A 25,980-nucleotide genomic window follows, 5' to 3' on the forward strand; every position below is an offset into this window, starting at 1 on the left:
CCCCCCCCCCCCCAAAAAAAAAACCCTTTACTCAAGTAAATGAAATAAATGAAACTCTGCTCATCATCACATTTTCTTAAAATCACAAACTTTCATCCATTTCATTGACACTGAAATGGTCTAATTCATTGAGACTTCATGCAGTAGACCAACACAAAGTGGAAAAACAACATAAGATTATTAAATTAGCATTTAACTCCTTTTCTTCCGATAACTTCTCCTGACTTCTGGAGCCTGAGGTTTCTTAGAGAACAAACAAGCAGACGGGTCAGTGAGAAAGTTTTGGAGAAGTTTGAAGGAGGTTCACTTCCAAGACGTGTGGTGGAAATCTAACAACGTCACCCTGAATGCACCTAACATGAAACACAGTGCTGGCAGCATCATGCTGTGTTAAATCTGGTTGAAGGTCTGTGGCGAGACTTGGAGCCTGAGCTTTAGTTCTTCTGCAAAGAAGAATGGGCAGAAAATTCAGTCTTCTGGTGTTGATCAGTGGGGCTAAACACAAACACACACCACATTTTCCGTGGTGTGTTTGTGTTGAAAACGAAGACCTTTTTTCCCCACTTCAACAATATGTTCTACTGCAGGTCTATCAAGTAAAATCCCAATAAAATACTTTGAAGTTTGTGGTTGTAATGTAACGAAATGAGAAAACATTTATATTTGTTTGACTGGATTACATTACAAAGAGATTTGTTGTAGAGAAAAAAAACTGTCATAATGTCTCTATTTCTTTCTTTTACTAAACCAAATCATTGAAGATGGTTTTAAATGTTAATTTTATGATATATGTCATCATTTTAGTTGCACAGCTTTAACACAGTGAATAAATCAAACATAAACTCTAGAAACAATATTTTTTGGAATGATCAATAGTCAGATATTTTTGTCTTGATTGTTAAACATGTGTTTTATATATTTGCTCAGCAATTCAGTCAAAGCTTAAACAGAATATTTATTTAAACAAATTCTGTTTTAATCGACTTCCTGAAAATAACTCCAATCAGGTGCAGCTTATGCAAAAAAAAAAGAAAAAGAAAAAAAAAAGTCTAAACAGCCAACCTCAAAAATGTTAACTGAAGAAAATATAGAGAGGAACTGTAATTTATATGTTGGTGAATATTGTGAGTACTATGAAATGCTGTTTTATGTTTTTACTTATGGGTTTGCTTTTCTTTAAGATTTGATATGCTTTGGTAAATTTGAAATCAATAAATAAATCTGAGTAAAAAAGTAAAACCATAAAGAAACTCAAGCCTGGCATCATACAGCTGTCATAGAACAGAAGCTCCTCTTTAGTCTGACGCAGATTAATACGCTTTGTTTGGGTTGATTTCCTTCTTCAGGAATATCTGAACAGAGAATCATTAGGCACAAAAATGAAAACAGCAAAGTTGACGCACAGTTTCACTGTGTGTGGTGCTGAAGTTACACTGGAATGATTTATTTTTTTCAAGTTTGAGTCCTGAAAAAACCGACTGATGGCAGCAAAAACTTTCACACAAGAAAAAAATCCAAACAGATTATTTTTAATATTCACCTGAATTTATTTCCTTGCTTCCCTGTCGTCTGACATAAATCAGGTATAAATACCGTGACCCTATGTTTCATCCAAGCATATTATTGGAAAGCTTAGTGGAAGAAATAAAATGTGATTTTGAAACAAGCCCACTCAAGGGTTTTGGACAGGACAGCTTCATAACATGTGGACTGGAACTGGACATTTACAACGTCACATCCCTGAGGGAAGCCTCTCCTGACCAGACCCAGTCAGAAGTCATCTTACCTGAATTGGGGAGAAAAAGAACAGGACTGTCCTCTTATAGATGAAAGCAAATATTTGGATTTTCTTTACAAATCAAGGTCTGAAGGAAGAGTGCAGAGTCTCAGAATCCACACAATGAAACGTTTCCACAGTCACTGGGAATGTGGGGATTTACTGCTGGTCCACAGCGTTTTATCAAAACCAAAGTCAGAGCCAAACTCTGCCATGAAACCTTATAGCACCTGCTGCTTCCTTCAGATGACCAGCTCTGTGGACACACTGGTTTCAATTGGTGCAGGACTTGCTGCTGCCCACGCTGCTAAAAATAGCAACACCTGCTTTGAGGAGCATCAGGGTTCTGGGTCGACCCGCAAACCAACCTGACCTGAACCCGCGTGTAAGTCCTTTTTTTGTCTTATGTAACGTTACACAGATGTCATTAAATCACACACAAAAAAAAACTTTTTTCATGATTCACCTATGTAATATTAAAACAACCAAAGCTGATGAGTGAAAGTGATTTAGTGAAGGAATCTAATGTTCAATGTTTGTTTTTTGGCCACATTTTCTCAGATGATTGTAAATTGAAACAGATTCTTAAATGTTTTCAGGGCTTGTGTTCGCTTGAGTATTGTTGTGTTTTAGTTGCAAGTTATTGCACTTCTCCNTTGCAAGTTATTGCACTTCTCCCCCCCCCCCCCCTCCCCCCTTGAATTCTTAAAATAATTTGTGAAATATCTTCAATTTAGTCTGGAGGACTTCCCAGCTTGACAGGACTGGATTTGCGTCCTCACTGCCCCTCTTGTTTTCAGGTTCAGGCCCGAGAGGGAATTAGGCTGATAGAACCAGGGGTGTTGTTGGCCGGCCTTTTTGTCAGCCGTGACCCCGCGGTCGCCCCGGCTTACACCAAGACTAATCCCCATTCTCCTCCAACACAAAACCCCCCCTCCCTCTCCTCGCCTCCTCCTCCCATTCATGCCCCCTCTCTCTGCCCCGGGGGCCTCCGCTGATTCAGCCATCAAATTTAAAGAAGGGAATCATTTAACAGCCGTGGCAATTAGACACACAGTAGCAAAGCGCTTGATGCTGGAGGTCAGGAAGGAGGGGGGAGATTTGAGGAACACAGGTGGTAATAAGTTTGAGGTGAGCCCAGCTGAAAAATACAAGTGAAGCGACCGCAGGATGCTGTGATCGGATTGGCTTTTGTTTGAGATTTGGACTGCTGAGGTCACAATCCTGCAGGCAGGTAGACAAACAATGATGCTTTTGGCCTAAAGGGGCAATTAAACGAACGAGTGTGAGTGTAGAGTTAGTTCAAGACATGATGATGCTGACAAAATAACACGAAATCAGTTATTATTGGAAATGTTCCTGTTAAAAAAAAAAAAAATGCTTTAAAAAGTAGTCAATATATAAATAGCGATTTAAAAATATTTAAGCAAGGCTAAAATCAAAATAGCAAATACAGCAATTAAATGCATCATACTGGTGATTTTTCTCATTTTAAATCTACATTTTTAAGCTGCAAAATAAGTAATATTTACTAAAACAATAGGAAAAATACCAGAATCACAAAACTTAGCACCCTGTGTGCTGTGCTAAGTTTTTATAATACAGTTTCACAATTTGAGAAAAGGAAATGAACACAAAAAGAGGAATTTTAGACAGACCCACCTAAAACATGAATAAATTAATTTTATCAAAATTTTCAACTAAATATTAAAGTACATAGGCAAAAATAAATAAATGAAAAAACATTAAACCAGTTGTTTATAATTTTTTTAAGTAAGACGGTTTTACAGCATATTATTTTAGACCTGACGTGCAAAAAATATTTATCTTAATAATTTTGTGCAACAACTCCTGATTTATTTGTTCTGGTGAACTGACTCTAGGCTCACAAAAAAATAAATAAATGAGTGCTCCAGGTTATAAATGCGGCTTGCTCGGCCCTCTTTTAAAAATGAAAATGATTAAAAAATATTAAAAAAAACACAAAGTGTAACGTTTCTCCAAGAGACAAAGAAATCTTGGAAAATTTATTCAAGTCAGCGATGCTCCGGCTTCAGCTGCAAAAATGTAGATTTGCCTTTTTGTAAATTATGTATACAGTTGCATAAAAGCGTTTTCAGTAGGCCTATTTATTCACAATTTACAAGATTTTACAACAACAGGAACAAATTCAAATTACACCGACTCACATGTTTACAAGCATCAAAACTGGAAATCAATTTAAACTGCAGCCTGTAACTTTTTTTTCTTTCTTTCTTTCTCCACACCGCTCTGCATTTATTATACGCTTCCCTCTTTAAAACATCCTCCAAACACTCGGCTGGTGTCTGTAATTCGGAGAATAAAATAAGCTTTAAATTGCACCAGCCTGTACGGATTCTAATTTAAACGGTGTCAGAAGTTGGCAAGCGATCTGAGGCGCTTTCGGACAAAAAGATCCATCACTTTTTTTTTTTTTTTTTAAATAACAATTATTATTAAAAAATAAAATCAAATAAAAAGTTCAAAGTGATTGCATTATCATGACTGCAGCCGCCTATAATTTACAGTCCATCAGCAGCTGGAGCTCGCACGTGGAGTGGAAATATTTGGTTGTGTTCGCAGTGCTTACAGTTCATGTGGACGTTTTAAATGTGCGTGAGGGGAACCGTCCCGTTCACCGCGGCGGAGCCCCCGCTCTGGTAGTGCTGCGGGTGCAGCACATGCAGTCTGCTCTGAACGGAGTCGCCGCCCGCCGCCTCGCCAGTGGGCAGATACATGCTGATCATGTCCCGCAGGTCTCCCGTGGGGCACGGCGGCGGTGCGCGCGCCGTGGAAACTGGCGGGCTGACGCTCGGCTCCGATTTCACGAGCGAACCCAGAGTCCCTCCGATGGCCCCGGACACGGGGGAGACCCCGGAGCTCTGGTGCTGGTGGGTGTAGCCGGTGATGCCGCCGTAGCCCGGCGGAGAGGCGCTCATGTAGCTCTGAGAGTTCGAGATCGGGCTGTAAGACAAAGCGCTCATGTCATACCTGTGCACCGGCTGCGGGTTGTGCGGGTGGTGATGCGGGTGGTGGTGGTGGTGGTGCGGGTGATGGTGCGGGTGAGCCCCGCTGCCCGGGTGTTGGGTGTACGCCAGCTGCGCCTCCTGCATCATGGCGTGAGCCGCCGCCGCTGCGGCCGCCACCTGACCCGAGTACGTCCCGTTCGCCCAGCCGTTCACATGCGAGGCGTAGCCCGCGCTGGCCCCCACATGTCCCGCTCCGGGGCTCTCCAGCCGCTGCCCGCCGCCCATCCCCACACCCGGCGATGAACCGAGGAGTCCGCCGGCAAGTGAGTACTTGTCCTTCTTGAGTAGAGTCTTAGTCTTCCTCCGCGGGCGGTACTTGTAGTCCGGGTGTTCCTTCATGTGCATGGCCCGGAGCCGCTTGGCCTCGTCGATGAAGGGTCTCTTCTCCGCCTCGGTCATCACCTTCCACTCCGCGCCCAGCCGCTTGCTGATCTCCGAGTTGTGCATCTTGGGGTTCTCCTGTGCCATTTTCCTCCGCTGGCCCCGGGACCACACCATGAAGGCGTTCATGGGTCTCTTGATCCTCTCCTGGGGGATCTTCCCAGCGGGCCCCCCGCCTCCTCCTCCCGCATGTCCCCCCGGGTTGGATGGGTTGGTCTGGGGCACCACGGGGGAATGCAGGTCCGTCTCCATCATGATGCTGTACATTCACCTCGTCTTTGTAGGACAGAGTCAGACAGACAGAAACATTCAGCCTCCAAAAACACGGAGGGAAGAAGTGACTGAAATCCACTCAGAGCTGAAACTGCAGCGTCTTCCTCCTCCGTGTCATCCGTGGAATGGGAAGGACTTGTTGGAGCGGACTTTGGTTGAAGCTGAGCCTTACTGGGAAAAGTTACCGGTGCGTTCCCGGGCCGCGCGCTCTGACAGCAGCTAAATGAGCGCAAGGCGGCCAATGGAGAGGCGCGAGCTCAGACGTGATTTGCATGCAAGGGGCTCGAGGTTCTGGTGACGTCGGAGCGCGAGACCTAAAAATTACTCCCTCTGTCATCGCTTTTGCGCGTGTCGCTAGAAAAAACGCGACACAAGCGCGAGTCCAAAAATGAGTCAGGAGGACTGAGCGATTTAATGGATCATTTTTATTATTTCAACTCACAAATCAGAAGAAAAATGTCATTATAGCAAAATGAAACTATGTGAATAAATACAATTCAGGTAAAAATAAAATCAACTGAAAGTTAAATTATTAATACAGTTTCAGTCAAAACAATTTATTTCGAAACGGCTTTATTTATTTTTTTTAGCTTTACGCATGAAATATACAGATATGAGTGGGCGCTTATCTCTTCTTGATAGTAAATATGTAGTGAAAATGGGGATTAATATATTGAAAAACTATAGATATAGCTTGTATCCTGGAATACCCTGTAGCTGACCCTGCCTATGAGTTTCTTTTGCAGTTTTTTTATTTAACTATTTATTTTATTAATACTACATTTATTTATTTATTTATTTATTAAAGCCACATTTATAGCTTATGAGAAAACACACTAATCAAGCATTTTCACGTGTTTCGATATGCAATTTATTATAATAAATTTTACTTAATCTAAGTAGCTCACCAAACCCTTCTTTGTCTAAATTAGGGTTACAGAGCCGTCTATTCAGAGCCACAGGTGCTTTTTTTGTTGTGCCCGTTGCTAGGAAACAAGTGAGTGACGCTTGGAGCACGTGCCATTCAAAGCACATCTTTTGTTTGTTTCAGGACTGCTGAGAAAAAGGAGCGGAGTAGAGAAAAAAAAGCCTACAGTAATCCTATAATAAATGTTGGACATGTCGCAGCCTTTTAATGGTTTTAATCAATTAATGAGGCAGAACGCTGCTTCAGGAGCCGAACCAGGCAGGCCGGCCTGCAGGCCCAGGATTACCTTCCATGCTTGGGTTTCATCACAAAGATAAATGCTGAAAGAGATCATTTAGTCCGTCATGACCCGCAAAACACCACTTTAAAAATGTCAGATGATTTTGTTGTCTTTTATTTTACAGTTTTAGTCTCCCACAACAGCTAAAATGTAATTTCACCAAACTGTTTTACTGTTCTTATAAATATATAACTTCAAATTTATAGTAAAAAAACACACAACAAAAACCTTAATTAAATCAAATTAAAAGAAAGACCATTCTTTTAATACAGATAACTGTAACTAAATGTGTCTTAATGTAAACTACAGGAACAGAGAAGATAAACGTTTGAAATTATCAGCCTTGAAAACTATTTCTTTTGTTTTATTTTACATATAAGCAATGATTAAACATGCAAAACATTCTGAATAATATATTAAATATTAAAAAGTATACATTCCATTATAGATTTCTTTTATTTGTGTTTTTGTCACACTTAAACATTTCAGATGAAAAATGTTCTTGCCAAAGATAACCTGGTTAAATATAAAAAGCAAATTTCAAATGATGATTTTCTCTCTGTGATGAAAAGTGACTGCACTCTGTCGAGATATTTTAATCTGTTTTTCTTGCAGAATTATTTTAATTCAGCCACATTGTGATTTTGAACATGAATAGCTAATTGAAGGTCAGATTTCAGTTCCAGCCTTTGACTAGGCCTCTCTAAAACATTTGTTGTCAACCATTGAGAGGTGGACTTAGCACAGTGTTTTGGATCATTGTACTGTTGTATAACTGAATGTCAGACATTCTGCTTCTTGGGTTTCCAGTAGAGAGCAGAATGAATGATAACATCGTTTACAATAAGCTTCCCAGGTCTTAAAGCCACAAAGCAGCACTAAACCATCAAACTACCTCTATATGTCTTGACTCTTATGTTTTTTTCTAAATGTTTAAAAATACATGACAAAAAGTCAAACTTTCTCCTATCAGTGTTAAAGTTTTTCTCTCCACAATGAGCTGTAGATGTTGTACTGGGTTGTTTCTTGACCTCCTGGCTGAGTCAGTGTTGAGTTTTTCTGAGTAACTTCAGTCTAGTTAGGGATTGTCACTGTTCTACATTTTCTCCATTTTTGGATGAGCCTTTAAAATGGATTTATAACCCTTTCCAGACTGAGTTTCTTATCTGTACTGGAGTTAGTTAAAGATAACAGCAGCATAACATGCAATCTTTAGGCCAACTTCATGTTGCTTGGCAAGTGATATTTAAGTGATTTCTTAATTATATAGGTTTAAAACTGCAGGTTGTGACCTTTATAAAAAAAAATCATGTTTTACATATTTGTTGAAATTGTCACTATGTCATGACAGTGTGCCATGAGAGATGAGATAATCTGTAAAACAAATCGAGCTGCTCTGCCCTCTCCCAGTTACAACTAGAAATGACCAATCAGAGCCAGGGGGAGGGTCTTAGCGCTGTCAGTCCCTCTCCATGTAGCGCTGCTCCGTTGCTCTATGCTATGCTACAGTGTCTTCTTGATAGATTCTTTTGTGAAGGCTTAGGCTAGTTAGCATAGCCTCTGATGATGGTGGAAAAACTGTTTTCCTTTAACGGTAAATTGTTTCCCTGCCATTAGCACATTTAGCAGCAGGTACACAGGACTGATTGACAGCACTAAGACCTTCCCCCCGACTCTGATTGGTTGTTTTTGGTCAGGAGTGGTGCATTTCTTGAGATGGCAATAGTTGCTATTGGAACAGGTGGAGGAAATTGATCTTTTCAAAGATCATCTGTCTCTTAACAACACATGTGTAAAAAACATTTGCTTTACATACTGCAGCTTGAAGTGTGGATAGTTAAATGGATTTTAGCAATCATATTTATACATATAACTGTAACGCGTTTCGGTATTCCAGGCTCCTGCTCCCTTGGCTTCAGTCCTGTGTCGGCTCTTTGGAGCCCTCTGGGATTTTGCCCCCAAAGTGGCATCTGTCAGGTGCTGCTCGGCTCTCAGCAGGCTGGTGAGCCATGTTGGCATGGCGAGGACTTTTCCTCCTTAGCTGCCGCGTTGCTCGTTAAGAGGACTCCATTGTGTGATTGCTCTGAAAGACTTGGATACCACACGTGTCTGGGAGGCAGAAATCAGATCAGGAAATGGACAGAAATATTTTACATTGACCAAATAATTATATCCTGTCAGTAACAATGCGTTGCTCTATTTACTAATGTAGTATTTCTTTTTTTGTATTGATCCAGGAAGGAGAGGCAGTTTGTCAAAAGCTTTATTAAATTACCTCTGGTGTTCAGTGTTGAGGTATTTAGTAAGAGAATCAATTGACAGCTGATGAAGAGAATCGGCTTCATCTGGGATTCCAGGGCCACTCTGGTCACTTCATTTACAGTGCGGTCTAGAGCAGGTTGACCTTTCAGAGCTGACGGCTTTGTGCAACTCCTGAACAGAAAAAGGGACACCACTGTGACAGGCTTTAGCTCTGTCACGCCATATTCCTGTTTTAGCTCCTGTCTGTCACTTTCTGCCATCATTTCTGGCTGCCAGTGGATTGTGACTGAAAGTGATTGTCATGAAAGCCAGCAGCAGTACTTTTCCACTAAACATTAGGAGACTGTGTTAATAAAAGCTTATTTAGTTGAAAGTTACACATATAAATGGAGATAAACATTTATTTGCAAAACACACTCAAAAGAATTAGTCCAAATGAATAGTTTGAAGTGAGTTTATCTCAGTAAAATGTCCCGCTCATGAACACTTTTCCATCTTTGATCTAGAAAATGAATCTGATTTGGTGACAATGATTTGACATCAACTCAGCATCAAGATTTGAAAAAGTATTGAGTAGCAACAGAAATAAAGTTTTTCTGATGTTGGACTCGCAGCCGTAGTTTTAACAAAAATAAATAAGACATTAAATACATTTTTTTTTTACATATTTTGGAGTCAGATGGGTAAAAAGGAGCCTTGCTGTTTAATGTATTAACTTACCTGTCCTGATAATAATAATAAGCAGGTTAAATAATATCTTCTTAATTATTTCAACAAATGTACATCTAAGCTTTCTAAATTTGAAACTATTAAAAGACAGAATGTTCTTAGTCTATTATTGAAGTACATGCTCTCGTTCGTCCACAAACATGTATTCAGTTGGTAAAAGTTTGAAGATCAGTCCATGTCAATCTTCAGTTGATCCATTCTGTGTTCCTGTTTCCTCCTGGGATCCCGACTACAGAGGATCACATTAAATTATGAAGAATTCATATCCTCCTTCAGTCAGTAAGAGTTAAAATCTGCAACACACAAAACATACAAATCAAGACTTTTGCTACATTATTTTTATTTGTAAGATGCACACTTTAAGCTGTGAATGGAAGATAAAAGGAGAGAAATGGGAGCAAGAGGAAAAAAATCCAGGAAGCAAATGATTGAAAACAATTTCCAACCTCAGAGTTGATAAATGTCTATGATGAAGTTGATTGCAACAGTAAACATCCTCTGTTAAGAGATCTGTAGCAGCTCACCTTTGCACAGCGCTCTGTGTTATAGATGTGCAGACTTGGAGATTACTGCTGTGACGTTTTCTAAGTTCAAATCATGCATTTCAGTGTTTTAAACATCTGTGCTAATCCTCATACTGGATCCATTAAGCTACTCAAGTCCATCAAGAATATTTTAGCAAGTTATTCTACAAAATGCAACATGACTGGATCGTAACTATGGTGATATCTGACTTAATATATTTGTGATTTTCCATTAACGTTATCAGACCTGTTTATTGTATTGCTGGGTCACTGTGTGGTGTGGCTATTTATTAGTTTGCTTAAACTGCAGGTTTCTGATATCTCATCTGTCAGGTTTATAACTAGGTGTAAAATACTGGGAAAAAGTATTTGCTCCCTTATATGTTTCTTTTGTTTCAACTTAAGTAACTATCCAAATAAACTTGAAAGCTGAGTTTAATTTCATTTACGTTTCACCCAGATAGCAATGCCTCCAACTGCGCACTGAATGTATTCTGTGACTATTCAGTAGCACCTTGTCCTTCTGTCCATTCGTCTCCCTGTCCATCCATCCCATCCGCCTATTGATCTGACATTATGCAGTCCCATGAATATTTCAGAGCTCCTCTAAAAGCACTTGTAACTATTTTAACAGTTCCAAAAAGCAAGTATACCTTAATATTCGTCAATATGCACAGTTGAAACTTTCTTAATGTCCATGGTCTTCCTTATCTTGTGGGTTCAGCCAATCAGCTCCAAAGAAAATAAGAGGCGCTCATGTATTGGTTGCTTTCCAAACATCAGCCAATTGTGTGTCAAGCAGCATTGCACCAAGGTATTTCAGTTGAAAAAAATAAAATAAAATCAGGGAGCTGTGGCGCAGGAGCAGGGCACAGCCCATGTACTGAGGCCTTAGCTCTCATGCTGGTGGTTGCAGGTTCGATTCTCGGCCTGGTGACGTTTGCCGCATGTCTTCCCCCTCTCTCATAACCCTACCTTCAAATAAAGGCCACTTTAGCCAACAAAATAAAAAATTATGAATTTGCAAATTTTCCACAATTAATTTGGAGTTATTTTCCACAGAATACTTAATTGAGAATAGGCGCGGGTCCAGTGAGACCCGTTTCAGATTAAAAGTACTTTTCTAAAAACAACCTTTAATCAGGTATGAAGACTATTTTTCATTTATCCCACATTCCTGTAATCAAATATTTTTTCATTGGTCTGATGTAATATTCTAATCTTAAATGTCTTGTTTTCATTAGCTGTAATTGAGAAATCATCATAATTAACAAAAATAAAGGCTGAATAACGTCAGTCTGCATGTAATTAATTTGTATAATGCATTTCACTTATTGAAATGAGCTACTGAAATAGATTGACTTTTTAATGATATTCCAATTTATTGAATATGACTGCATAATGTCAACTCTCTTTTGGAAGTTGCAGGAATATTTTTGGTGAGTCCACAGCAATGCTTTACCTGTGTGGAAAGTTTAGAATTTCATTTTTTTTTTTTTGGTAGCAAACAGTTTTAATGCATGTTAATTGTAAAGATGAAAGGTTTTTATTCTCGGCTCCTTTCAGAAAGTTCCCTTGTTTCTGTGTCTAATTTCTAATTAAAAATAGATCTGTGTTGGACGGTGTCTGGAACTCGCTCCATTAGGCCTGAGAACACACAGCGGCCTAATCCAATCAACGGCATTTCTCCTGTGCAGCAGCTGACACTTTGTTGGTTTTAGGCTCTCTGTCACAGCAAGCTGTCAGCTCCACTGCAGCTCCGCAGCCCTGACAGAGCAGATACAGGCAAACAGGAAAGCACACAGCATGAATATGCAACCGTGAGCTCTGACATGTTAAAAGGTTTAGAGAAACAGTTGAATTGATTCAACACTGGGTTCCTGGGTTACTGAGGGTTTCTTGGCATAAGAGCTAACAAGACAGAGACAGCATAGCTGAATCAAACATCTGCTAGGACCTTTTTTATTTGACAGTCACACAATGAGTACAATGTTTTTTTTTTTGAGGGGGGGGTTAGCGTAGGGTGTAGCATACAGTATGGGCCGTGCTTCAAATTTTGTACGCAGTTATTATTAGAGCAACATGAACATACGTTTCAATTTTCTGAGAAGCTCCATGTGAAATTGATCTGCATGAGTTTTACATTTTTAAAACAGACACAGAAATCAGTTGGCTAATTAGTCTAAGTCTAATTAATTGAGATGCAACTTTGAAAATTGTAAGTTGACTTCTTTGATGTTTTTATTAATAAATTAGCCAGTTAGCACCGACCTGCTCCAGCCATCATCACAGAGCCTGACATCCTCCTCCTATCTATTTTACGCTCTCCCAGGTGTCAGACTAAAATGGCCTGGTGTACAAGTGCTACAAAGCATTAGCACTCCTCATTTAATCATCACACATCCTCCTTTGATTGATGCCTAATGAATGGCTCGGATTGTGGTAAGAAGACTTGTTAATGGGTTTTGCGCGTCTATCAGACATTTGAGGCTGCACTCAGAAATCTTTGCTTACACCGAAGCTCCAAAACTGTGTTTCTTATGAAGAAAATACATTATAGTTTTCTTGCTGGACAAAACACCCTCATTAGAACCTGTGGGGTGTTTAGATGGGTTTTGTGTTTCCTTTTTTATTATTTTTTTAGGTAATCTGCTTCCTAAAGGGATTGTTTAAATCATTTTCAAGTAAGGTTCTATGAAAGGGTTACAGCAGATAACTTGGTGTTTTCATTTAGTATAAATCCAGATTAGTTTGCTGCAGAAGAGGAAGCTAACAGCTAATCAGAGAGCGGCCAAGACCAAAATGAMCTTGTCCGTTTCTTAACATTACCCCGGTCTCAAAACTGGGACGGCAGTTTATGCAAGAATTATTTTTGAAACAAGAATTATAGATCTTTATCAGTATATTTTTTCYTTTTACAAAGAAAAAATATAGTTTCAGTATTGTTTAGATACTGAAACTAAACAATAACTAAACTAAACACTAATTTTCCCTAAATTGTTATGAAGAGCACTTGCATTTAYTTGTTTTCTTTTGATTTATTGTGATCTAATTTGATTTTATATTTAATTACATAACCACTGTTTGCTCTGGTTGCTCTGGCAACTAAACTACATGAAACCACTCATCTGCATTTTCTGGTTTAGCCTCARAGATCTTYTGAATTTTTAGACAGGTTTTTTAGAGCCTGTCTAAACTTTTTCATGATGATAAATACTTTTTTTTCATCACCATGAAGCTGATTGGCTAAGTCTTTCCATTTAAGCTGTTSTCTAATCATATGGTACTTTTMTGTTTTCTTCCACATCTCTGTGGGTTTGGCTTCCATTTTTAACGACGTTTAAGATGAAGCAGACTGTCATTTTCTGTATTACTTTATGTTTTTACCCTTTTCTAATCAACTTTTTAATCAAACRATGCTGTTCTAATCAACAATTTCTGGAATGGCACCGTTTTAGACAGATTTTCAGAGAGGAATATATAGAAAGGTTGCAGATTTAATAAACAAAAAACCCAACTGACTTGGTATTTGAGCAAGAGCTAAATTAGTTTTCCTTTCTAAGAATGTGACACTTAAAATATATCACTCTTAACGAAGCAGTTTTGACCTTTAGCACTCAAATCTTTATTTCCAATCGCTGCTCCATCTGTTACACACAGGTCAAACACTGATGATGCTACAGCTACATTTAATCTGTGCTAACCCCCCGCTACCACCGCTGCACACACACATTTAATTTAATTAGAGCTTGTGTGTCCTCCTCTCTGCCAGTTTTGCTGCGCCGCTCGGGAACAGCCAACATTATCACTGATTGCTTCTAGATAGGAAGGAATATGATTAGACCACGTGTTCGGGTGTTTGTGTGTGTATAGGAGCGGGGCAGAAATCCGACGATGCTTGTTAGTGGTGAGAAACGAAGCAGGCCGAAGGATGAGGAGAGGGTTGGATGAAACAAAAAAGAGTCTTTCCATTGTAAATGTTGTGACTTTGTCCAGAAACTCTTTAGGACGACTTGAAGTTGCTGAACTGAGCTACTTTAAAGTTTGAGAGGAAAGCTTCTCAAACTTTCTTCAAATGTGGGCCAATATCTCTGTATGGATGTAAAAGTCTCAGTGCCAGGTATTGCAAATGCTGGATGACAACTATTGCTAGTGGAGATTAGTTATCCACATCACCTCAAACCTGCTCCATGCACATTGATGCAGTATTGAAATTCAGAATATACCTGAGCATGACGGCAGGTTTACTTTAGAGCATAGATGGAGCAGCTGAACAGGAAAAAGATCCTTAAACTGTTGTTATGAGTTTGATTTCCAAATGGACAGAAGATGAACCTGAAAGCTTTGATTCTTTGTGTAATAAGATTAGTGTTATTAAAGAGAGGAGGGAGGTGGAGGAAAGAGAGAAGAATAAAGATGTGACCTTTAAAGAGCAAGGTGAGCAGAGAGGGAGGAACCCTGCTGAGGAGTGGCCAGAAGAAGAAAAAGAGAGAAAAAGAGAGAAAGAGAGCAGGGTGGGGAGCGACCCTGGTGAAAACAGATTAGTGGACCATGAAGTGGATTACCAGCAATGATAGTCCCTCAGAGAGCGGTCGGTCCAGGCCAGCGCAAACATACCACGAACACATCAAAGCGATCTGTATCAGTCTAACCTGTCGGTCTAATGCAAACGCACACATAGCTGATTGATGGCAGTGGGCTCAGTTTTCTAAACGTTAAAACTCAATCAGTTGTTTAGGTCAAGTTTAAACCTCAAGCAGTTTAAATGATCTCCAAACTACGGAGATGTTGCTTGAAAGAGAGAATATGTGAAAAACATTTTATGTTAAATAAGCTTTATAATTTTACAGGTCACAGTATAAACCATATTAAACATAAAAGCAAAATTATGTTTTTTGTCTTGTGCCATTTTGGAAGAACCTATTGAAATTAATTTGTCAACATTTTAGCAATTAGGTTTTTTTTTCTCACAATTTAATCAAGATGATGTAATGGGGGAAAAAGGTAGAAATCACTGTGCTAAATCAATATTTGTGGGAAGCTGCAATATTATGTTAAATAAACAATAAAAATTTACATTTTTCTTGTTTCTCTTTTCTCAGATTCTCTGACAAATCACGCTTGAAGCTAAGAGAAGGAAACTGGCATCAATGAAGGGTCAGCTTCTTCCACAGGTGAGGAAATATTAGAAATAATACCCCAACAATAATATGACAAGGGGTTATCAATCATTGAAACTAAAGACCTGACGGATTTTTCTCAACTATAACAAATTAAATTAGGCTAATTGGAAATGGTAAGGTCCTCTGTGACTACCAACAGTTTTATGGACAATTTAATCCAAGTTCAGTGCAAAAGTCAAACTTTTAATAAAAATTTCTCAAACTACAGGCACAAACTATGATGTATTTCATTGGGATTGAATGTGGTAGACCAACACATGATGTATAATTGTGAAGTGAAAGAGAAATTATTGAGGGCTTTGTACAGTTAACTGAAGCAGAGGACCTACAGACTGGGATCAGCTCATTTCTCAGTGAAAACAAATTATTAAATATCTAACAAGTGCAACTGATGAGGGATCAGAGACCTCAATGTTAAACTGAACTGAGCACATCACATTTAAAAGGGTAAAGGTAACTGAAGTACATGCAACAATGTTTTGTTTTTTTAGATTTTGACAGATTCACACAGAATTAGATTTCTGAGAAAAAGGTCAAAATTTAGAGATTAGAGTCCTAATTTTTTTTTCCAGTATCACTAATCCTCTCCCGTAGATTTTAGCTTGTGTTTTAACAAAACATGTACATATGGTTCCAGTGACACAATAATCTTACTTTTATGCTTGTTTTTCATAGTTTTAGGCTTGCTTAAGCAGACACCTCTGTGTGTGTAGCCGGTGCCGCTGGCCAAGAACAGCTAATCCCATTTAACACAAACATTACAACGGATAAGTTTTACTGACACGTCTGAAAATTGTTCTGTGGACCAAAACGTTCGGTCAGCTGAAGCAAAGAAACACAAGCTGGAGTCGTTCTGGTCTTTCCTAAATGTTCTCTCTACTTATTTACAGCTAGAATGCCTTGAAGTTTTTTTTCAGTCGGTATTGTAGAGGATTTTCCTCCAGAGAAAAAAATCGAAGAATTTTTGTTTCAAGCTGGAAATTCCTGTAAAGGTCAAATTGGTCTCTAACAAGCACACACACAAATCAATAAGCAAATGAAATGATAAAAGACTCTAAAGCCTTCCTTCTTGCTGACATTTCTGTCTTGCCTGCTGAGGGGAAGTTTTGATACGAGGGCCCCCCTAGGTGGAGGATGGGGGTCCACTCTTTCTCTGTCTTCCCCTTCCACTCAGCCTAAATGAGGGCTTTTTCGCAGCTGTTGGTGGGGGGTGTCTGCTCCAGGAAGAATGAGGACTTCCTGTGGAGGGCCTTTAAGAGCGGGGCTGAAGGGTCTGTCGCACGCTCACTCTCTCTCTCCCACAGTTTGTCTCGATGTCTCTCGCCCGTCCTAAATGGGGTCAAGCTTCAAACCAGTACCAGCTGCTTTCAAAGACCCCAAAGAGCAGTTTTCCACCTGCCCTTTTCTCCCCTCCCTCCATAACCTTTTCATCACATTTTCTTGTTCGCTTTTCATTCCTCTCTCCACTTCCTTTCCGTCCCATCGACAGCGATGCATCCATGCGCTCGTTTACGAAAGGCACAATATTTCTGAGATGATTAAGGAAACAAAGAGACAACGTAGAGTGCTGTGAAAAACTTGAGATTTATTCTGTTTTTGCCGTTTTGTCACACTTAGATGTTTCAGATCTGAAAAGCAGTTGGAGTGTTTTGGCTGTCAACACTTCCAGATGGCCAGCAATGAAACGTAAACATCATGTTTAAGGTTCATTTGTATTGGATTTAAGTTCAGACTTTGACTAGACCATTACAAAACTTCATTTTTATATTATTCAGAGGCAGCCTTGCCTTGATGCTTTGGATCCTCATCCTCCTGTTGAACCACAGTGTGACTGTGGTTAAGGTCCAGTACTGCAAGCCAAGCAGGCCCAAACCATCATACTGCCACTACCATGTTTTAGGTGAAATGCAACATAACTAACATTTTTCTAACAGGCCCATTTTTCTCTTGTCATTTCAATGAATATTTTATGGGAATTTCGGGGATCATCTATGTTTTTTGGCAAAGGTGAGTTTGAAGGTTAAGGTCTTTCAGCATTTAGAGACATTTTATAGAAATAGATTATGAGTTTGGCTTGTGAAATTGAGCTCAGAATCTATCTAAAGCTTGCAGTTTATTCAGTCGGCTTGTTTTGGATTAAAATAAGCTGCATAATCTGAAATATTTGTGACTAGAAGGAAAAAAATAGAAGGCAAGGACCAAATACATACATTAGCTGCATTTCCATGAATTATAAACTTGTGCAAATTAATGAAAACATGCCAATTTATGTAGTCGCTCCAACTCCTGAATAAGACACTGACTACTGATAAGAAGTATATTTTATGTAGCTGTTTACATCTGTTCCCGTCATGTTTAAAGACTCATTGTGTGATTTTAATGTCATTTCTTATTTAATGGAATAATCACAATTGTGAAATTGTGTTTTCTTTTTACATCAGCAGAATATCAACAAAGATTTGCACATATTTCTAATGGAAACGCAGCTACTGTCTTTTACTGGGATTTTACATGAGAAGCCAACAATGTAATGCATAATAGTACTTAGCCTTCTGTATTTAAATACCTCTCAATGTTTTCGGACGTTATCTGGATGTAATTCCATGTCGATATCAAAGCAGCTGTTGAGTTTTTAAGACATAGTTAAACACAGAAAAGGAAGCATTATGTTAACCACCTGGAGGACGCTTCCAGTCTTTTTATGCGTTCCACATGTCTGCTGTCGTTGAGAGAGGGCATTACGATCATTTTGAGCTGAAGCAGATTTGATGCTTAGATAGAAAAAAAAACTCACTGAAAATTGGATGAGGAAAAAAATGCAAGAGGGAACCTTTCTCTATTAGCTGGAGCTACATACCTGTCTCATTTTTACACGGTGTCCGTGTCTTCTTGATGTGTTTGAATATTGATCGATAAGTCCATTAGAGATGCAGAAAGCTCTGTACCATCCATCCTCTCTGTGTTCCTCTCAACCCAGGCTGATTCTAAGCTTCCCTTCCATCCTGGGTTTTATTTAATTTGTTCATATAATGGACATGAATGAATCCTGGGGTTTAGGGCGACCAATGAGGTTGGGCCAGCTCACCAACGTGTGTGAAAAGAGACACAATAACTGGCTTTATTTTTGATTGGCTTCTCCTTTTTTGAGAATGACTTCCAAAGTGCGATGTCCCATTGTAGGACCAGAATGAAGCTTAACAATGCAGCATGGGGTCCATGAGGAGGGGCTTGTTAGACTTCTAGATCCAGGCTTTAGGCCTGTACTGGACAACAGTGTAGTGTAGTAACTCTGCCTGGGGTTAGATTCACAATGGGAAGGCTTTAGTTCCCATTGTGGAAGCTATGTCAACAGAGAGGCTGCTGGGAGCATAGCTGGCTGGCATGGAAAAAATAATCCGTTTTACACGTAACTTTATGTATAGGAACAAGGTTCTTAAGAGTTTTAGGTGCACAGAAATATAGACACACTGATGTAAACCTGTCCAGTTTGTTACAAATCATTGCCAACTTTTTTTTTCTCTCTCCAGCTTTCTGACAGTCTGAAGAGACAAACAGGCATTTGTTGCACAGTCAGTAAAGTGCTGTGCTTTGAATCCAGTAATTGTGGGTTCAAACCCTGGTTGTGGCAACCTCCAAATGCAATGTCTGAGTCAGTGTAAAAATGTGCCACAGCAAGGTGGAGACAGAACATCAGGGGAGTGGGAATGCCCCACTGTTTACAGAGAAAGACCCGGATCTCAAACCAAGACGTCTGCCATTAGGCACTCAGAAATTTTTATTGAAAAGAAAGTTTCTACTTCTACTCCAAGATTAAGAAGCGTAGATTAACGTGTGGTCTGATGGCATCAGACATTAATTATGAAGGACAAGAGTTGAAATCCTAGAAAGAATGTCAGTCTCTTTCAAAGTCACCATTGTTACAAAAACTTTCCATTTGTAGATTCAGTTGCTCTGTGTTTGTTTCTGACTTTCTGGTTCTTCTGAAGGTGGACATAAAAAACAAAGACATGGACGAGGAGTAACAGTGGATAATACAACTTGTATAGAAAGCACAAAGTTTAGAAAAAGTTTTGTGAAAAGCACCCGATCCAGCATTCAACTCCAAGTAGAGTCATCTGTATTTTATCAATAATTGTACATAAAAACACAAATGCACTACAAGAACACATCAATATGAAAGAGGACAATCTCACAGTGTATTTGATAAGTCATACAAACATAAAAAGTCCAAGTTCAATGTCTGGAAGAGCAAATAGTTTTATCAAGGATTAAAAACAGAGATAAATGTGCTATGAGTCAAAAAGGCAAAGGTTCTTGTTGTGTGGTGGGATTGTCATCAGTTTTAAAACCAAAAGGTCATAAGTTCAAGTGGTAGATACTCTGAAAGACTTTGATTTGTTGGCTTGTTTTTGCCTTTTGCCAACATTGACTGCAGAAAAGATAAATGCACTGCAAGACTCTACAAAGTGTGGAAGTTAGTGTAGTCTACAGGTTATGGCATCAAAGGACATGGGTTCAAATCTTGCTAGGAAAGCATAGTATATGCCTCTTTGGTCAGCATTGTTCGGTCAATATTGACACCTGGAAAGAGGAATGTGACATGAGAAACTTCTAAACTGTGGAAGGTTGTGTGACCCACAGGTTATGGCATCAGATGTCAAGTACGAACGACAAGGGTTCAAATCCTGGAAAGGATTTTTCATTTTCTCGGTTTTTATGCAAAAAACCAAGAAAATGAAAAATCGGCAGTATCACCAAAAAACTTTGAAATTGGTGCATGGAAAGGATGTCTATTTTGTCAGCATCTTTCAAAAAAAATGCGCCACAAGAAACTTCTAAAGTGTGGAAGGTTGTGTGGTCCACAGGTTATGGCATCAGACATCAGGCACAAAAGATTTGGGTTCAAATCTTGATCTTGGTCTGTAAATAATTGGTATTTATTAGGATTTTAGATTAAAACACACAAAGTTCTTAAAAAAATCAGGCAATATGTTCAGAAAAAAATAATATTTGCTTAAATATGTTTTTTTATCAATCTATTTTTACTCCAGGAATGCACCGATTTCAAAGTTTTTTGCTGATACTGCCGATATTTCATTTTGTTGGTTTTTTACATAAAAACCAGAGAAAATGAAAAATCGGCAGTTGTCAGCAAAAAACTTTGAAAATCGGTGCATTTGTACTCCAGGAATGCACCGATTTCAAAGTTATTTGCTGATACTGCCAACATTCCTGTTTTCTTGTTTCTGGAATATTGGCAGTATCAGCAAAAATCTTTGAAATCGGTGCATTCCTGGAGTAAAAAATAGATTGATTAAAAAAACAACATATTTAAGGAGAAATCACGTTTTTCTGAACTTGTAGTCTTAATTTTGACTCATTATGATGAACTTTGTATGTTTTAATGTAAAAATCCCATCAAGTACAAATTATTCACTGACCAAGATCAGGATTTTAACCCACGTCTTTTGTACCTGATGTCTGTTGCCATAACCTGTGGACCACACAACCTTCCACGCTTTAGAAGAATCTCATGCTGCATTTATCTTTTCTGCCATCAATGGTGACTGAAAGATGCTGACAAAATAGACATCCACCGATTTCAAAGTTTTTTGGTGATACTGCCGATTTTTCATTTTCTTGGTTTTTTGCATGAAAACCAAGAAAATGAAAAAAAACCTTTCCAGGATTTGAACCCTTGTCCTTCATTACTTGATGTCTGATGCCATAACCTGTAGATGTCTTCTTATTTTAGTCTTGGTACATTGGTCAATCTTACAACATGAAGATCTTGAGGTGTTTTTCTCTGTAAACATGGGGATGAATGCATTCCCACTCCCCTGAGGTTCTGTCTCCACCTTGACGTGGCACATTTTTACACTGGCTCAGACGTTGCATTTGGAGGTTGCCACAACCAGGGTTTGAACCCACAATCACCAGATTCCGAGCACAACACTTTACTGACTATGCCAACCAATCTGTTGAACAGATGCCTGTTTGTCACTTAAGACTGTTAGAAAGCTGAAGAAAAGCTTAAAAAAACATGAATGACTGCAAAAGTCATTTATGTGTCACTTTTTACATGAGCTCAACATGTTCAATTCAACTAACTCTAGCTGTTTAAATTAGGTCCTTCCCCCCAGGCAAACATACACACAAAAACTACTCTACTCATCTCCTGGGTGCAAAGAGGCAACCTCAAAGCTGAACAAACAGTAGTGACCAAACGCAAATGAACACATGTACAGAAAGACAAAACAGCAGCATACTTTGCAGCTCTCATTACTAGCAAACACAAAAGGAGCCACTGAGTCAACCCACAGAGGTTCAACACTCAGAAAAAAACAGAACTCTCCACAATCTGCTTCTGCACTAAAACATCCTCAATGCAACCATTTCCCATCATCTGTTTGGTTCACATTTTTTTTTCTCAACATGCAGGAGAGAACAGTAGAGTTGGTAAAGAGGCTGGTGGACATCTCTGGATTCAGCATCAGCAGTCTGACATTAGCTGCTATTGTTTCTCTGGGAGATGAAGAGAAAGAGAACAGCTGTTCAGCACAGAAGCATCAGAAAGTCAAAGCCTGACGTCATGAGGCAGAGAAAAGGTCATCAGTAAAGAACAGCAGCAGCACAGAAACAGAAATGCATATTGAGTTGGAATAGTTATGTCTAAATGAGGTGTTTTCATTGAACCTGGACAAAAATACTTAATAAAATTATTCAAATAAATTAGCTTTTTTTGTGAATTTTAGTTTATTTTAAACAGTTTGCTATATTTGTACTCTATTTTATGATGTTCCTCTGTCTAAAAGTGTACTGCTCTCCTCACACCTTCATATTTTCACTTTCCAATCCTCCAGCCTCCTCACACTGACCACTAAAGACTCCTATTATCTTGTCTACACCTGTGATCAGAACAAATGCACAGTCCCAGCTAATGACAAGCCCCCCGGCTGACCCGCTGACCCAGATCACAATGAAGAAAGAAGCAGATCGCAACAGCTGGGCAATAAGATGAAGGGCTTGCTTTGGGTGATGAGATAAAACGAGTGACAAGACGGTAATGGAGAGTTCAAGAGCAAGACAGGAGGACGACAAGAGGAGATAAGAGGAGATAAGAGGTTAAAGGAAGTGAAAAGACTGCAGAGTTTGTATTGGGCATAAAGGGAAGTAGTAAAACAGAAACTGGGTTGGAAATAAAGACCTAACATTTCCATCCATATGACTATTGACGTTATATTTGAGTATGAAATAAAGCTGCCAGGTATGTGGAAATATCTTGGTGCTATCCAGAATGAGTACAACAAGCTGTTTTCACATTGTTGAATTAAATGTGAATAACCACACTTTTTGGATAGCTGAGTTCAGTTTCAACAAAGACACTCAGGCCTCCTCATTACCAGACATATAGAAAGAAGATATAAGTTACATAGAACCCGCCTGACAACACAAAGCAGGCTAACACTTGTCCAATAGCAACTCATTATGCCCCAATAAATAATTTCCAACAACAAATGAGAAACAAATTCACTGATTCAACAATAAGATGGAGAGACTGGGAAAAAACCACCAACAAGAACAAAAAACTAATTTTCTAAATCAGATTCATCTCCAAGACTCCTGGGAAAATATTTGGAAAGTTAACGTCTTGTTGCGTCTGGCATAAAACAAGTATAGCATTTCAGAAAAACAACATACTGACTGTCAAACATGGTGGTGAGATTATCAGCTTCAGGACGTCTTGGTGTAATTAGAGCAAAAAGCACAAGTCTGTAAGAAGGCAAAGACTTTTTCGGAACAAAATAATGTTTTTCTTTTCTATATAATCCTAAAACAAACCTTGTTCTTCTTATGTGTGTAAGGTAGTTTAGGCTCAAGGATCAGAGGTGAGCAGAAAATCAGGACCAGCCACCGCTTCAGTTTCTTCCAATTACTTTTTTTATTCAGTCTTTACTCGGACTTCTCTCCCAGCATTCAAAAGCTCACTGTTTTTATACAAAATTGGCACCACACCTGTGCTTGATTGGACACAGCCACCAAGGAACAGGTCAAAAACATTTAAACAGAGAAACACAAAAAACTACAAATCAATTTACAAACTCCTACATAATGAAGTTATCTGCAAAATAAATTACAGAATACAAGATAACTCAAAAGGTTATTTTTAAAAGGAAAACAAACAAACAATACACAAAAGAAAAACCCTCTAATTGGCAGAACCCAATAAGGTAATCACTGACATCATCCAGCCATTTAACCAGGAAGTACTGGGCCGGCCTCTCCCATACTCCTGCAGATCTACAAGGACAAATGATGGTGAGTACAAAGAAAAGTAAATACACCTTGAAACAAATTCAACCCATAATCCAGAAATAATAACTTTAACCTAAACAGATAGATCTTGCAACATAATGCCAACACAAACAAACCCGGGATAGTAAGTGAAGCAAAATGGCAATGTTTGAATTAATTATTATAACCAAATATAAAAATAAGTGAATGAGAAAGAATAAGGGACAAGTGGTAAACACAAACTGAACCACTTTGTCACAATGTGTGACAGAGGAATGTAGGTTGACTGGGGAAGATGCAGAATAAAAACTGCAGAGCAACTCGATCAGTCAACGTGGACAGATGATCAGAATAAGAGAAGAAGAAGAAGCAGCTCTGTCCATCAGTCTGTCTCTCCAACATGAAGACCAACCATCATCATCCCATCACTCCTATACTAAGCACACACACGCACACACACACGCACGCACGCATGCACACACACACACGTCATTCCATGTGGTAGCACATGCTGTCAAACTGCACTGAGGAGATGTCTGTAACATTCTTTCACTTTGACAGAGAATCTAAGTGTATTTTTTGGAAAATAAAATCCCCAAAACACTAATCCTTTCTACATCTCTACCTAAATCTTTCACTCTGTCAAATAAAAACAATATTTCTTACCTCTTCGGAAAATGCATATGACATCATCTGATGTTTTCTCTGAAAAACAAAAGACAACATCAGTCAATCTGACAGGTGAAATGTCTCAACTTGCAAAGCAGATCACAAGCAGCCTAAAGATGAATGTCTGAAGAAACCAGCTTGGATATTTCTTCCTGCATCATAAACTTAGAAATAAAAATCATTTTGAGCGTTTAAGAAATGTTATGTTGCTCTTCTTCTTTGCTTCCTAATTAACTACATTTTCAAGGCATCAATAAGCATCCAATCATCTCTAGTTCAGCCCAACTTTGTAAGAGCAGTTAAACCTCAACAAAAACTTGAGAGGGTTCAAAGGTGAAGCTTAGGAAAAGGTCTATTTATTCAAGAGCTGCAGCTGTTAAATTATACTTTCCTTTCTGAACGTCTCAATTCGACTCAAACTCCTTTTACCTACTAACTACAGGAGCAGAGAAACTCTGAGCCTGTGCTGCTTCTCTTCTGCTGTYTCTGCCTTCATCCTCTGGAATAATGAGATCGACATTCACCTCCGTACATTCGAAGTGAATCGGTTCACACACTTCATGCCTCAAGGCCACATATTTCCACTGTGTGTGAAAAGAGGCCATTATAGTTGATGTTAAATATGACGCAAAACAAAGATGATTATATGTCTCCATACATAGTCAATCCCTACTTAGTAATGAAGATCACCGTTTAGTTCAGATTTATATTTTCACTGATCAAAACTAACTCAAAATCCTATCAAAGGATAGGATTTTGAGTTATGAAACTACAGAGACAATAAGTCACATTTCCTTACTGCAGACTATGAGGAGATTTTAAATCTTCAGTTGTCTAAGTGGGGATGTGCTACAAACATGTATTGTGAATCACTTCATTTTTATTATTCCCTTCTATAAAACACACTTTCTTTTAAAAATCTACAAAATTAACAACTTGAGTAAACACTAAAAAAATATGTGTGAAGCAGAAAGAAATTCAACACAGGGTTTTTTTCTGCCTTTTCCTCAAACACACACACGCGCACGCACACACACACGTACACACAAATTTGGTGTGGGAGCAACAAAGAGGCCAAGAGGAGGCGACGGTTATCAGCTGCTGTAGGAAATTAAAGGGACGGTCCGCGGTTAATATGCAGATATGCAGATGGGTTGACGAAGCCCTTTCTCGCTGTCTGTCAGTTGTGTGCCAACCCCCCGCCCCAACCCACACACACACCTAGAGGCAGGTAGAGTGTGAGGACACAGTGTGTATCAGTGTGCAACACCAGATGGGATGAGCAGGTTGATTAATCTCTGTGACATGAATACCAAATCAGAGGCTGAAAAGTGAGAGTGAATACAGATAGGGATGATTGAGGCTGTGATGATAATGACAATGATGGCGGGTGCGTGAGCGTGTACGTGTGATGCAAACATCCCCTCTACGTTCGATTAGATCACGCTCTGGACTGAACGCGCTGGTTCTTCAAAGTCTGAGTTTCAGATCGTCACAGAAATCATTAGGAGATATGAAACCGCAGTCACTTCAGCTGATCAGCTCAAATCTGCAAAAACTCACGTCGCTTTCCTGGCAAAGGAAACTTGAAGTGTGAATATAGAGCTCTGGAAAAAATTAAGAGGCCGT

At 39.1% G+C, this 25,980-nt stretch overlaps 1 protein-coding gene and 2 long non-coding RNA genes across 4 annotated transcripts in view; all 3 read right to left on the reverse strand.

Moving 5' to 3' along the window:
- Positions 1-3,767: 3,767 nt before the first annotated feature.
- On the reverse strand, positions 3,768-5,764 carry sox1b (SRY-box transcription factor 1b). The gene has a single exon (XM_008426733.2). The coding sequence runs from the start codon at positions 5,473-5,475 to the stop codon at positions 4,405-4,407; it is 1,071 nt and encodes a 356-aa protein (XP_008424955.1). The 5' UTR covers positions 5,476-5,764; the 3' UTR covers positions 3,768-4,404.
- Positions 5,765-8,326: 2,562 nt separating this feature from the next.
- LOC103475239 (uncharacterized) overlaps positions 8,327-25,980 on the reverse strand; it is a 66,535-nt gene continuing 48,881 nt past the window's right edge. The window contains exons 2-4 of one of the 2 annotated variants that reach the window (XR_535311.2): positions 24,349-24,387; positions 8,965-9,973; positions 8,327-8,798 (exon numbers count right to left, since the gene is read on the reverse strand). This is a non-coding gene — a long non-coding RNA (uncharacterized LOC103475239). The remainder of the gene's footprint in view (positions 8,799-8,964; positions 9,974-24,348; positions 24,388-25,980) is intronic. The other variant, XR_535313.2, reaches the window with a different exon arrangement.
- LOC108166122 (uncharacterized) lies at positions 11,691-18,931 on the reverse strand. Its single transcript, XR_001776400.1, has 2 exons — positions 18,245-18,931; positions 11,691-11,971 (listed from the first exon to the last, which is right to left on the reverse strand). It is a non-coding gene; the product is annotated as an uncharacterized LOC108166122 (long non-coding RNA).

The sequence above is a fragment of the Poecilia reticulata genome, linkage group LG2, assembly GCF_000633615.1.
Source record: "Poecilia reticulata strain Guanapo linkage group LG2, Guppy_female_1.0+MT, whole genome shotgun sequence".
NCBI classification, from domain to species: domain Eukaryota; kingdom Metazoa; phylum Chordata; class Actinopteri; order Cyprinodontiformes; family Poeciliidae; genus Poecilia; species Poecilia reticulata.